This window comes from Hemiscyllium ocellatum, chromosome 5 (assembly GCF_020745735.1).
Source record: "Hemiscyllium ocellatum isolate sHemOce1 chromosome 5, sHemOce1.pat.X.cur, whole genome shotgun sequence".
Taxonomy (NCBI): Eukaryota; Metazoa; Chordata; class Chondrichthyes; order Orectolobiformes; family Hemiscylliidae; genus Hemiscyllium; species Hemiscyllium ocellatum.
In genome coordinates this window covers 81,041,695-81,057,252 of record NC_083405.1, presented here as the reverse complement: position 1 = coordinate 81,057,252, position 15,558 = coordinate 81,041,695, and the positions used below count along the sequence as shown (strand labels likewise).

The window sequence follows — 15,558 nt, the reverse complement described above, 5'->3', positions numbered from 1 at the left end:
ATCACTTGTAACCTGCAATTCCCCTGGCTACTCCACCCAACCTACACATCCCTGGACAGTAAGGGCATTTTAGCATGGCCAATTCATCTAACTTGCACATCTTTGGACTGTGGGAGGAAACCTGAGCATCCAGAGGAAACCCACACAGACACAGGGAGAATGTGCAAACTCCACACAGTTGCCTGAGGGTGGAATCAAATGCAGGCTCCTGGCAAGGTGATGCCACCATGCCATCCACCATTCCATTAGTTCATTGCCATTCTCATTGAGTTAAAAAGCTTTTTCATTTTCAACTCTTATACTACTTTTATTGATCAACTATTCCTAAAGTTTTGCCAACTTAAATCTTGCATGCTTTCATGCTATGTTTGAAGGTGCCTTGGGATGTTTTATTATGATGGTGATGACCTCATGGATCATTAACCCAAAGACCCAAGTAATCTGCTAAGATCTTCAGTTCAAATCCCACCAGGCCAGATGATGGAATTTGAATTAAATTAAACCCTGGAATTAAGAGTCTAATGATGACCAGGAACATATTGCTGATTGCCAGGGGAAAGAAATTGGTTCACTAATGTCCTTTAAGAAAGGAGATCTGCCATCCTTACCCAGTCTGTCCAACATGTGACCCAGACCAACAGCAATGTGTTTGACTGTTAATTACCTTCAGGACAATCAGAGATGGACAATAATTGCTGGCTTAGTCAGTAATGACTACATCCTTTAAGTCAATTCAAAGAAGTGATAATATAGATATAAATTGTTGCTGCTGTGCTTAATCATATCTGAAACCATACCTTGATCATAACTGTCTTGGCTGTTCCCTGTTCACCAATGAGCAACACAGCTTTTTCTTGTTTCATGACGGTATGCATTAGAAAATCTGTGCGGACATTGTCAACATTTGGTACGAGGATTGATGAATAAGCTGGCACAGAGTCAGGTGGGTAAATATATTCAGGTACCTGAAATTGCAAACACGCATTTTTCCTCTTTTACTTAATTGAAAATATTCAATTATCTTTTGTCTCATTTACAATGCAACAATAATACCTTTCAGCTCTGCTCTGAATTTGCTCTTGGGAAAAAAAATAATTGGCAGGCCTGCATGAAGCTAAATCACCCCAGATTTGGAATAACTACATTAAAAACTTGAAATAGCTACAAATCTTTGCAGAGCTCAGAACCTGAGCAAACTGGAATCCCTGAGCACATTAAGTTTCAGTAGGTGACTACAGTCCAGGAGGAGCTAGGAAGAGGTGCACTGAACATTAAGTGATCGTTTCCATGATTGTCATAGATCTTACCTCTCTGGAGATCTTCCCTCTATGACCCTAGCTATACCTACCTTTTCATCTGTTATCATGAACATTATTTATTCAGGATCTTCTCAGTTCTTTACTTCACATGTTCTTTCCAGCAAATTGATGATAATTTTAGTGTGGTCACTATCAAATGAAAAGCTTAGTAATTTCTCTTCCAATTTCCATCCTTCTATTTGTTTCAAATGATCCCTACTCTTCCTCAGCCTCTCAGAAAACTTTTCTGAGTGTAGAAATAGACTGATATCTGATATTTTTATCCAAGATCAACATCCACTACAAGTTCAATGGCTATCTTCACTATGTTTCCTCCCAACCCACTTCCCGTAAGGAATATAATTGGTTGTAAAACATTTTGACACATCCAATTGTGAGAAGAGCATTCTATAAATGTAAATCATTTTCTTTATTGCTTGCTTCCTTTTTCTTTCCTTCTTTTATTTCCTTTCATTGCTTTCTTTCCAGTCATCTCCAACATATCCCTCCCTGCCCAGAGACCCTTCTCATGCAAAACTCAAGCGTGCAACACCCTCCATTTTTTTGCTTTTTCCTTGCCACCATTCACCCTTCACAGATCAACTCCATCTTACTCATACTTTATTTAATCAAGTGTAATTTATTCACTGCTCACAAAGCATAAAGAGAGAGCAAAGGCAGATTGGATAACTACTTTGCACAAACCCTCCTCTTAATCTGCAACCCAGGAATGTCTGCTCACCTGTCGTTTTAATTCTCATAGGAACATAGTCAGAGGTTACACGACACCCAGGTTTAGTCCAACAAGATTATTTGAAATCACAAACTTTTTGAGCACTGCCCCTGCATCAAGTAAAGTGGAGGGTAGCACACAGACACAGAATTTAAATGATGAGAGATGATGTGAGGTAATTCCAAGTGAATAAGAATGATGGATTGTCACAAAGTTGGTCCTTTTTTATTAAAGACTGTTCCTTTTCTCCAGGATACTGTGCACTTTGGTTTATTTCAGAGGGGTCATAAAACACTCCAGGCTCCGAAATGACTGATTTGGTATAAAGATGAGCAGGTATTGGGGGGCCTTTTTGTTTATATGTAAACAGATGAGACTTTAGGCCAAAGCTTTTATGTTTTGAGAAGTAACCTGTACAAATCAAGGGAGTGTGGCTAGCTCTCTAGATGAACATTTCAGTTCAGAACTTTAGTTAAGAGTGCAGCAGTGGGCTGTGTGGAAACAGGCTGTTAGATTCTCTCTCTTTCTCCCCTTCTAACTTTGACCTGTAAGCATTCGTTTCATTTTTTGCTCTGTGTTTAAGGGGTTTGTTTATTGGGACTGATGTCCCAATTCAGTCAGCATAATGAAGTCCAGTTTGGGATAGTCTGAGTTCTGTGGGTATTCTATATTCTGTTTTTTTGTGTTTCATTCTGTAATTTTGTGAATAAATTTTTGTCTGTTTTAAAACCTGGTCGTCAACCAAGCTAACTTACTCCAGGTAATTTTCACTGTACACTTACGAAAACAAATTGCAAAGTTATAGTCTGGGCTGCCTGCTTAAGGATGTTTTGAGTGGTCTGGCCTAGCCCATAACAGGATACAAATTGTGTGAATGGAGTGAATAATAAATCTTTGCAGGTGATTAAAAGTGTCAAACAGTGTGAGTAAAGTGTCAACAGCTGAATAGCAAGCGAAGGGATGACCTGTGATCTGATTAACTAAGATGCTTCTAGCACCATCATATTTTTGATTTTGTGGAATTACCTCATTGCTTTATACGAGACAGCCTTTACAGGTGTCGTCAGCCTGTGCAATATTTCAGCAGATGACGGAGAACATTTTACAAGGTCTGCAGCAAATCACCATTTATCTAGATGACGTGCTAATAACAGGAAAAACCATTAAGGAGCAATTAGAGAACTTGGACATAGTTCTTAGACATTTTCCCCAGGCAGGCGTATGCCTTAGAAGGGAAAAATGTTTGTTCCAGGCAACCCAAATGACCTACTTGGGCTACAGAGTTGGCAAGACCGGGTTACTCCCATTGGAAGATAAAGTGACGGTAACCAAAGGTGCCACAGCTCCCATATATGTTCCACAACTTAAGTCTTTCCTTGAATTATTACAGAAAGTTCATACATAACCTGGCATCCATTCTGGCACCTTTGTATCAACTGCTAAAAAAGGATCAGCACTGGAAATAATCGCCTAGCCAAGCCATAGCTTTCATTGAAGTGAAGAAACAACTATCATCCTCTAATGTATAGGCACACTGTAATCTCAAGCAAGATTATGTCATCTGGTGCTGACAAGTGATGCTCCCCATTACAACATCAGGTAATATTAGCTGATAGGTGGCCCAATGGAGAGGAATGCCTAATTGCATATGCATCCTGTACTTTGGCGAACACACATTATAAATACACTGAGATAAAAAAGGAATATTTAGTGGTCATATTTGGAGTTAGGAAGTTCCACCAATACCTTTATGGGCCGTAAATCTGTAATAATAGCAGACCACCAACCCCTGATAGGTTCACTTATAGAGGACAAAGCAGTGCCACCCGGAGCTTCAGGCCAAATTCAGCGGTGGTCTCGAATACTGCACATCTTATATGTTGGAACACTGTCTAGGAGGCTCAGTAGCAACTGTGGATGCACTGATCCATCTCCTGCTGCCAGATGCACCACCGATGGTACTGCCTTTGGAAGAGTCAATAACAGTTTTAAATTTTCTGGACACATTTCCAGCCACAACTGACAATATCAGACTTTGGACACAGAAAAATCCGGTCTTGGCAAAACTGAAACATCTGGTGGTAATGGTGAAAACCAAAAGACTGTCACAACCAGAACTGAAATCTTCTTGAACCCGGAAAGGCCAGGTCACTGCAGAGGATGCCATATTATAATAGGGAGTAAGACTGATTGTCCTGAGCAAAGGTTGCCACCAGATACTGGCTGAACTCCACCAGGGTCATCCAGGGTTTCCAAGATGAAAATGTTGGCAAGACGTTATGTCTGATGGACAGGATTGGATGCAGACTTAGCTGCATTGCTTGGGTAATGTCCAGAATGCTAACAAGGGTAAAGCCTACTGGCAGCAGCTCTCCCATATTCATACGAATGGCCAGGTAAATCCTGGCGTCAGTTACCAGTTGACTATGCAGGCTCTTTCGTGGCTCAACGTCCTTAGGTATTGTGGACACCCACTCAAAGTGACCAGATGTGCAGAGTGTTCCTTCGTCAAACACGGGAACGATGATAGCAAAACTGCATGCATCTTTTGCAGTACACAGATTCCCAGAAGTATTTATCACAGATAATGGGCAATCGTTTACCAGCAGGGAATTTCAGTAGGGCTCATGCCGAAACATCGATTCTCCTGCTCTGTGGATGCTGCCTGACCTGCTGCGCTTTTCCAGCAACACATTTTCAGCTAAAGTCAAATGGTGTTCAACGTATCAGGACAGCTCCACAGCATCCACCACCCAACGGCCAAGCAGAAGGAGTAGTCCAAACTTTGAAGGCAGGCTTAAAGAAACAGCCTACAGCTTCATTAGATATCAAACCATCCGGGTTCATATTTGATGGTAGGACCACCCATTATGCAACTACAAGGATAGCTCCAGCAGAGGTATTAATGGGGAGAAGACCGCACCAGGTTAGTTTTGATCTTACCAGATCAGGGTTGGGGGTGGGAGGGGTGAAATGGAATCAGGAATGCCAATACTGGACACAACACTCCACTAAATGAGAGAGACGATTTGCTTCAGGGGACAAAGTTTGGAGTAGGAACCATGGGAATGGTCCTCATGGGTAAGAGGCATGGTCAATGTGAGGTCAGGTCCAGCGATGTATAAAGTTCAGGTAGGTCAACGGTCCTGAATAAGTACATGAAAGCTGCAAACTCGCAAACAGTTCAGGAACTAAACATGCCCTGCTCCTCAACAGCCTTTCCGACTGTTCTAGAGCCCTCTCTGTCAAGCGTTGAAGGTACCTCAGAATCTGAGATGGACACGGTAGACATCGCTGCCTCAATACCTTTGCTTCCTTAAGTGGTGAATGAACTTCTTCCGAGATGCTCCGGGTGCAAAAGCTGAGCTAATGTGTGATACGTGTTGCCTGTCTCAGAGCCAGAGATGGAGGAACCTGAGCCATGCTAAAACACCCCAGGAAGAGTTACAAGAAAAAGAACCGTCTATGTCTTTGGATTCAGAGATGGAGGAATGTAGTGACTGAAATGAAGTCAGTCAGGTGGACCTTATAGGATATGAGTTCTCTTATTGGAGCTGTTAGTGGCCAGATCATTTGGGGCAGCACAGTGGCTCAGTGGTTAGCACTGCTTCCTCACAGTGCTTGGGACACAGGTTCAATTCCATCCTCGGATAACTATCTGCGTGGAGTTTGCATGTTTTCCCCGTGTCTACATTGGTTCCCAATGCTAAATTGACCATGGTGCCCAGGGATGTGCAGGCTAGGTGGGTTAGCCATGGGAAATGCAAGATTACTGGGATGGAGTTGGTCTGGGTGGGGCACTCAAAAGCGTGTTGGTGTGAACTTGATGGACCAAATGGACTGCTTCCATACTGTAGGGATTCTGCTTCTGAATCTGGTCCAATCAGGGAGCTCTGGCTGTCAGACATCCTGTTCACTTTAAGAGCTGGCACTGAGGAACTTGGATCAGTGTCAAGGACTCTCCACGTGTAAATAAAGTGAACCTTGGTGATGGGATACTGGCTTCTGTTATTTCAAACAGCATACTACTGTCGTGAATTACACTTAAGCAATGACACATTTTATTCTGTGGATATATAGTTGTCATATATATATATATATATATAATATATTTTATATATACAGCAAAGATTGACAAAGGGGATGAGAGGAAATGCCAGTTATTCTGTTTTGATCATGTTGAGGCATCAATATTGATCAGGGTACATGGTGAACTTCTTTAGCCATTTTCAAACAGTGGTTTGACTTCTTATACACTCTGTAAATGTCAGATGGGCCTCGGTTTATTAGGTTGCTCAATAGTCTGTACCTCTGACAATAAACTATATGCACAAGTCTGCACTGAAAGGTCGATTTAGATTAAGTGATCCCTTCATGAACTGGAGTTGAACACAATTCTCAGATTCAGAAGCAAGATTGTGAACACTGAGCAAAAGCTAGAATGACAATTATAATAAGAAAGTAGCACCGCACTCGTCAAAAACACATTTTTCCAAGTAATGACTGCTTTTATGAGACTATAACTTTTTTCTTGTTTTACACTGTACCATTCTCTTCCTGCTACACTTTGATGTTTCTGCAGACCTGAGGAGACGATTAATGCAAAATATGCACTTTGGGTGCAAAGTTTCTTCAATATAATATTGAGTGGAAAGGTACTTGGTTTTCTGTCTATGTACCAATCATTCAGTTAACCACAATTAGATGAGATGCCTTAATTAAAATTATTAAATACTAACCCTCTTTGACCAGTGCTCCCAGTGACCATCAGCACGGACAACAAATTCAAAGATTGTTTCATCTCCTTCAGTCACTGGAAGCTCTAGTGCTGCAGAATGATTCTGCAGAAAGCTTTCCAGTTTTACCCTGTCATCCAGTTCCAGAAGAGCTCCAATTGACCACATTACAGCAAAAATAAATAAACGGGCAACTTCCTCTGAGCTCGGCTGCTTGTCTTCAATTCCTGGTAGTAGGCCCTAAAAAAAATTACATTATTTCACTATTTACTTGTCTTGAAATATTTGGGATTTTTTATATTTGGTTATTTATATATATATTTTTAAATACTTGGTTACAATGAAACATTCTTTTCCTAACCAGACAATTCACTTACCTGCAGAAGGTCAATGGCTTGTTTAATGTACATGCATTCCAGAATTTGCATTTTTGGTGTGACAGCAGTAAAGACAAAACTGACCAAGTCCTTCAAAAGAACAAATGAAATATAAATAATATTTAGAAAAGTACTAAGTGAACCAGGAATATTATCTTCAGAAATTTATGATATAGCTTTGTCTCAAAATATATACTGTACGTTAAACTGTCTAGAATTATCAGATAGTAGAAGAACTAGTAGTAGGGGTCTTGGTAGTAGTGGGTGACTCAACAGTTTGAGGGGTAGACAATCTAGTTTGAGCTGAGATCCTGAATGGTGTGTTCCCTCCCGGATGCAAGAGTTCAGGACATAATGGAATGACTGAATAAACTTCTGGAAAGGGAGGATGAACAACCATGGATTCATGTGAGAACCAACAACATAGGAAGGGACAGCTTGGAGGTCTTGCAGGATCAGTTTCAGGACTGGAGGGTTATAATTGTGATGGCATTATTTAAAAAAGGAGTGAAGGATAACTTAGGAAACTACCGACATATTAGATTAGATTACCGACAGTATGGAAACAGGCTCTTCGGCCCAACAAGTCCACAACGACCCTCTGAAGAGTAACCCAGCCAGACCCATTCCCCTACCCTATAATCACCCCTGATTAATGCACCTAACATAATGGGCAATTTAGCATGGCCAATTCACCTGACCTACAAATCTTCGGATTGTGGGAGGAAACCAGAGCAACCAGAGGATGCCCACACAGACACGGGAAGAATGTGCAAACTCCACATGACAGTTGCCTGAGGCTGGAATTGAACCCAGATCCCTGGTGCTGAGACAGCAGTGTTAACTACTGAGCCACCGTGCCACCCCCGAACAGACGCACCATCCCATATCAGTATGAGCTCAACAGTAGGAAATCTGATGGAGGCCATAATTAGATTAGATTAGATTACTTACAGTGTGGAAACAGGCCCTTCGGCCCAACACGTCCACACCGACCCGCCAAAGCGCAACCCACCCATGCCCGTACATTTACCCCTTACCTAACACTACGGGCAATTTAGCATGGCCAATTCACCTGACCCGCACATCTTTGGATTGTGGGAGGAAACCGGAGCATCCGGAGGAAACCCACGCAGACACGGGGAGAACGTGCAAACCCCACACAGTCAGTAGCCTGAAGTGGGAATTGAACCCAGGTTTCTGGCGCTGTGACGCAGCTGTGCTAACCACTGTGCCACCGTGCCGCCAAACTTCTGGGATAATATGGGATAAGATAACTATAAACTGATAAAAATAAGTTAATACTAGACAGTCAACAATGGCTTTGTCAAAGGCTGGTTATGTCGGTAAAAATTAAATGAATTATTTGACAATGTGACATAGGCAGTGAATGAGGATGCTGTGGATGTTGTAAATTTGGACTTTCAGAAAGAATTTGAGACAATACCACAGGTCAGGTTGGTTCGCAAATTAGAAATACTGGATTGATGGGTCCTTGGCATTTTTCAGACTGGAGATGAGTTGAAAGTGGTGGTCCCCAGGGATATATGGTGCAATCCTTCCTTATTCTAATTTAAATAAATCATTGGAGATAAGTGTTGAGGACAAAATCTCAAAATTTGCAAATGATACTAAGTTAAGAGGATCAGTGAATTGTGAGGGTGATGCTAAGTAACTTCAGAGGGACCTTGACAAGTTAGCCAAGAGGGCAGACACCTGGTGAATGAATTTTAATGCAGAGAAATGTGAGCGAATGCATTTTGTTAGAAGAAACACAGAGGACATTACAGGCTCAATGGTACAACTTTGAGGGGATTACTGGGGCAGAGGGACTTCAGAATTCAAATGTATAATTCCCTGAAGGTGGCCAGTCAAGTTGTTAAAAAGGATTATAGAATCCTTGGTTTATAAATAAAGTGTAAAAACAAGGAAGTGGTGCTGCACTTCTACAAATCATTGGTCAGACCATGTTTGTTCAGTTCTGGCAGCTTATTTAAGGAAGGATGTTAAAACCCTGAAAAGAGTGCAAAGGAGATTTACTAGAATCATTCCAGGAATGAAGGATTTTAGGTATTAGAATTATTAGAGAGATTAGGCTTATTCTTCTTGAAAATTAAGAGGCAATCTTATTGAGCTGCTAGAAGTTAAGAAGAATTTTGACAGGTAAAGAAGAATATTCTGTTTCCACAAACTGGAATGTCGATAATTAGACATCACAATTTCAAGATTGTCAGCAAGAAAGCTAGGAATGAAATGAGGAGAAATGTCTTTACTCAGAGAGCTGTTAGGATTTGGAATGAACTGCCTGGGAGCGTGGTGAAGACAGAGTCCATAGGAGGTTTCAAAAGAGAGCTGGATATATTAGTGAAGAATTTAGAGAGGTACAGAGATAAGGCTGGAGAATTGGATAAACTGGATAGCTCTTTTGGGAGCTGGTGCAGACATAGGAACCAGACTGTACGAAATAATTCCTATGAAATTCACACGATAGATCAAATATTCTCCATTAATACTGTGAAATTCTCGATTCTCTGATTCTAAATAAAGGTAAAATTCAGATGATTACAAATACTACAGAATTCTACCCCAGCTATATAGAGTATGCAATCTAAAAGTAATCAAATCTTTTACGTGGAATATGGCATATTCGTGGATACATTTTTGAAGCAAATTGCAGAAATTTTAATAAATACTTATATTTGTACATTTCTGAGGTTGTATAACATAGAGTCATCGAGATGTACAGCATGGAAGCAGACCCTTCGGTCCCAACCCAATCTAGTCCCACCTGCCAGCCTATATCCCTCCAAACCCTTCCTATTCATATACCCATCCAAATGCCTCTTAAATGTTGCAATTGTACCAGCCTCCACCACTTCCTCTGACAGCTCATTCCATACACGTACCACCCTCTGTGTGAAAAAGTTGCCCCTTAGGTCTCTTTTATATCTTTCCCCTCTCACCTTAAACCTATGCCCTCTAGTTATGGACTCCCCCACCCCAGGGAAAAGACATTGCCTATTTACCCTATCCACACCCGTCATAATTTTGTAAACCTCTATAAGGTCACCCCTCAGCCTCCGACGCTCCAGGGAAAACAGCCCCAGCCTGTTCAGCCTCTCCTGTAGCTCAAATCCTCCAACCCTGGCAACATCCTTGTAAATCTTTTCTGAACCCTTTCAAGTTTCACAACATCTTTCTGATAGGAAGGAGACCAGAATTGCAATGATATAAAACCCGATAAGGACCTACAAGGCCACATTATCAAAAGGTTAGTAAAAAGTCAAGTTTTAAAGACCACAAAGAAAAGTGCAGAAGAAAGATGGAGCAGTTTAGGGAGAGAATTGAAGAGCTTAGGCCCTTGCTGGTTGGAGACAATGATTAACACTGGGAATGCTCAAGGCAGTGTAATTAGAGGAATGCAGTGGGGGAGGAGGAAGTTACCGACATAGAGAGGGAAGAGCCCATGAATAGTTTTACAAGCAAGGGTTTGAATTTTAATCTTTAGGTGCTGCTTAACCATGAGCCTTGTATACGTCAGTGAGAACAGGGGTGGTGGGTAAATGGGACTTGATGCATGTTAGGATGTGGACAACAGAGTTTTGGATGACCTCATCTTCTTGGACGATATAAATAGAAGACCATCAAGAAATGTGTTTGTAGAATCAAGTCCAGAGGTATCAACAGCATGATAAGAGCACAGCAGCAGATGAACTGTTGAATGGCAGAGTTAGGTGATATTATTGACATGTAAATAGTCCGATTTGCGAATAACAGGGTCCATAGATAATGGGGTAAAAAATGAGGTCTGCAGATGCTGGAGATCACAGCTGCAAATGTGTTGCTGGTCAAAGCACAGCAGGTTAGGCAGCATCTCAGGAATAGAGAATTCGACGTTTCGAGCATAAGCCCTTCATCAGGAATAAGAGAGAGAGAGCCAAGCCGGCTGAGATAAAAGGTAGGGAGGAGGGACTAGGGGGAGGGGCGATGGAGGTGGGATAGGTGGAAGGAGGTCAAGGTGAGGGTGATAGGCCGGAGTGGGGTGGGGGCGGAGAGGTCAGGAAGAGGATTGCAGGTTAGGAGGGCGGTGCTGAGTTGAGGGAACCGACTGAGACAAGGTGGGGGGAGGGGAAATGAGGAAGCTGGAGAAATCTGAATTCATACCTTGTGGTTGGAGGGTTCCCAGGCGGAAGATGAGGCGCTCCTCCTCCAGCCGTCGTGTAGTTGTGTTCTGCCGGTGGAGGAGTCCAAGGACCTGCATGTCCTCGGTGGAGTGGGAGGGGGAGTTAAAGTGTTGAGCCACGGGGTGATTGGGTTGGTTGGTTCGGGCGGCCCAGAGGTGTTCTCTGAAGCGTTCCGCAAGTAAGCGGCCTGTCTCACCAATATAGAGGAGGCCACATCGGGTGCAGCGGATGCAATAGATGATGTGTGTGGAGGTACAGGTGAACTTGTGGCGGATATGGAAGGATCCCTTGGGGCCTTGGAGGGAAGTGAGTGTGGAGGTGTGGGCGCAAGTTTTACATTTCCTGCGGTTGCAGGGGAAGGTGCCGGGGGTGGAGGTTGGGTTGGTGGGGGGTGTGGATCTGACAAGGGAGTCACGAAGGGAGTGGTCCTTGCGGAACGCTGATAGGGGAGGGGAGGGAAATATATCCTTGGTGGTGGGGTCCGTTTGGAGGTGGCGGAAATGGCGGCGGATAATACGTTGTATGCGCAGGTTGGTGGGGTGGTAGGTGAGAACCAGTGGGGTTCTGTCTTGGTGGCGGTTGGAGGAGCGGGGCTCAAGGGCGGAGGAGCGGGAAGTGGAGGAGATCTCCGCCCTTGAGCCCCGCTCCTCCAACCGCCACCAAGACAGAACCCCACTGGTTCTCACCTACCACCCCACCAACCTGCGCATACAACGTATTATCCGCCGCCATTTCCGCCACCTCCAAACGGACCCCACCACCAAGGATATATTTCCCTCCCCTCCCCTATCAGCGTTCCGCAAGGACCACTCCCTTCGTGACTCCCTTGTCAGATCCACACCCCCCACCAACCCAACCTCCACCCCCGGCACCTTCCCCTGCAACCGCAGGAAATGTAAAACTTGCGCCCACACCTCCACACTCACTTCCCTCCAAGGCCCCAAGGGATCCTTCCATATCCGCCACAAGTTCACCTGTACCTCCACACACATCATCTATTGCATCCGCTGCACCCGATGTGGCCTCCTCTATATTGGTGAGACAGGCCGCTTACTTGCGGAACGCTTCAGAGAACACCTCTGGGCCGCCCGAACCAACCAACCCAATCACCCCGTGGCTCAACACTTTAACTCCCCCTCCCACTCCACCGAGGACATGCAGGTCCTTGGACTCCTCCACCGGCAGAACACAACTACACGACGGCTGGAGGAGGAGCGCCTCATCTTCCGCCTGGGAACCCTCCAACCACAAGGTATGAATTCAGATTTCTCCAGCTTCCTCATTTCCCCTCCCCCCACCTTGTCTCAGTCGGTTCCCTCAACTCAGCACCGCCCTCCTAACCTGCAATCCTCTTCCTGACCTCTCCGCCCCCACCCCACTCCGGCCTATCACCCTCACCTTGACCTCCTTCCACCTATCCCACCTCCATCGCCCCTCCCCCTAGTCCCTCCTCCCTACCTTTTATCTCAGCCGGCTTGGCTCTCTCTCTCTTATTCCTGATGAAGGGCTTATGCTCGAAACGTCGAATTCTCTATTCCTGAGATGCTGCCTAACCTGCTGTGCTTTGACCAGCAACACATTTGCAGCTCCATAGATAATGGTGTCACTCTTCCTGGTGTTTACTTGGAGAATGTTCTTGTTTATCCTTGGATGGCAGTCAGACAGTCTGACAACTTAGAAACCATGAAGGAGTCTATGTCTGTAACTTCCTCCTCCCCCACTGCATTCCTCTAATTACACTGCCTTGAGCATTCCCAGTGTTAGCCATTGTCTCCAACAAGCAAGGGTCTAAGCTCTTCAATTCTCTCCCTAAACTGCTCCATCTTTCTTCTGCACTTTTCCTTATTTAAGGAAAATGTGAGGCGATGTATTTTGGGAGGACGAACAAGGCAAGAAAATAGATGACGAATGATAGGACCCTAGGAAGTGCAGAGTATCAGAGGGACCTTGTTGTACGTGTCCCTGAAGACAGCAAGATAGGTAGATAAAGTACTCAAAAAGGCATATGGGATACAGGCTTTTATTACTTGAGGCTTTAAATACAAGAGCAGGGAGTTAATGATGGAAAAAAAACAATAAGTGCTGGAAAAATTCAGCAGGTCTGCCAATATCTGTAGAGAGAAAAACAGAATTAACCTTTTGAGTCCGCTGACTCTTCATCAAGGTTCTGACCATGTGTTACTGGACTCGAAACATGACACTATCTTTCCCTCTACTCTGGCACTTTCTACTTTTGTTTCAGATTCCCACCCATCTGTGGTTCTTCAATTTTATTTCAGACATCATGATGGAGCATATAAGACTTTGGCAAGGCCATAATTGGGGTACTATATGTAGCACTGGTTACCATACTAAAGGGAGGATATGATTGTATTAGAGTAGTTGCAGAGGAAATCCATCAGGGTGTTGCTCTGGCTTGAACATTTTATGAATGAAGAAAGATGATAATAGGCTGGGATTGTTTTCCAAAGAGCACTTCAGAAGGCTGATGGTTTACCTGATAGACTTTTATAAAATTATAAGGAGCATAGATAAAAGAGATAGGAAAAGAAACTCTTTCCCCTCAGTACAGGGGGCAATACCTAGGGTGCTTAGAGTTAATATAAAAGCAGGATGTTTTGAGGGGATTTAATGAATAATTTTTCACCCAGAGAATGGTGGTTATGTGCAAATCACTGCCCAAAATAATGGTAGAAGTGGAAACTATCACAACATTTACAAAGTACTTAGATGAACACTTGGAACACCATAACAAACAAGCCAACGGGCCATTTGCTGGAAAATAGAACTGGAGTATATAGATGTTTGATGACCAGCACAGACATGATGGGCCAAAGATCCTTTCTTCCTGCCGTATGATTCTATGACATCCAGCTGCATGGCAATGGAGAGGCATTGGAGGAAGACAGTGAGGTAAATCATGTTAAGGTTTCAGATGAGTCAAGACGAAGAGAAAGGTGATGAAGAATAAATTGGGGACAATTCAGATGATCTCTTGTGAAATGTTAGTTTATTTTAACTGAGGTAGAACATATTTAGTACTCACATTAATAAAACTAAAACAATGAATACCTGGAAAACACTATCAAAGCAGTTCCAAAGAAGCTCTGACTGTGCAGTGGGTAATTTCTGAAGCCATGCTTTGAGTATAGGTCTCCAGTCTAGTACTGATGAACTCATAAACACCATGCCATTTCTTGATACAGTAGCTGGAGAAGCATTGTCAATGTTATGAGGCTCAAAAACGATTTTGCAGTTTGGTGCCATTGGGATGCGATCACCATTAGCTAATGTAAGTGTTTTGTTGTCATCCAAAACAGAGTTAAGATTCTCAATCCAAATGGCATCCACAGGTCCATCCAATACAATCCATATGTGTTCTCCCTGCAAGTCAAATATTTGGCAAAAATTTCCCTGTGAATAACTTTCCCCAATAGATAGAAATCTTCACAATTACATTACCCAAGTATGCACTATGTATATTTATATAAGTATTATTTAAAATGTTACATTTACATGTCCTTCATGTTCACAAACCTACCTTAGTGTTGTTATTACTTTTAGTCACAGGTTTAGATTTCTAAATTGACCATTACCCGACTAAGTCAGACACAGATCAAATTTAAAGTATATAAGCTTGTACAGATATGTTACCAGGATTTATACCAAAATAAACCTAAATCCAGATGACCTGAAAAAATCCAGATAGATGCTATTGCTAGCAGATGAATTAACATTCGATCACTTCACCATCCATTCAATATCAACAGCTCTTAGTGTAATAAAAGGTCCCAAGACAATTTACTCTTCATTGTCCAGAAGCTTGGACAAAATGGTAGGCTTTAAAAGTTGTCTTAAAGGAGGAAAGAAGGCAAAATAGAGATTTGAACAAAAGTACATGCAGGGAATTCCAGAGCTTGTATGACTCCTGAACAATTTTGTTTTGTTTAGTTTTCTCATGTTTATCATCAAATTTGTTTTTCCAGAACGTCACCAATGACAGAGCAATAAAAATTGAGAGTACACAAGAAGCCAGAATTAAAGGAGCACAAACATTTCAAAGAATTATTGGGCTGGGAGGGGAGAGGTCATGAAGGGATTTGAAAAGAAGGAGCAGAATTCTAAAACTAAGCTGTTGCTTGTTCAGGAATTTAATGTCAGGAAGCAAGCACAGGCAATGGTACTCCCAGCTACAAAATCTGCACAGGTTAGAATCATGTTCATGAACAA

The 15,558-nt window shown here is 42.9% G+C and overlaps 1 protein-coding gene across 1 annotated transcript in view; it reads right to left on the bottom strand.

Moving 5' to 3' along the window:
* The window catches only part of dnah5l (dynein, axonemal, heavy chain 5 like), a 340,633-nt gene that overhangs the window by 146,460 nt on the left and 178,615 nt on the right, over positions 1–15,558 (bottom strand). Inside the window, exons 46-49 of the mRNA XM_060825520.1 lie at positions 14,401–14,712; positions 7,145–7,234; positions 6,771–7,007; positions 798–965 (exon numbers count right to left, since the gene is read on the bottom strand). Of these exons, the coding sequence (XP_060681503.1) occupies positions 798–965; positions 6,771–7,007; positions 7,145–7,234; positions 14,401–14,712 (807 nt within the window). The remainder of the gene's footprint in view (positions 1–797; positions 966–6,770; positions 7,008–7,144; positions 7,235–14,400; positions 14,713–15,558) is intronic.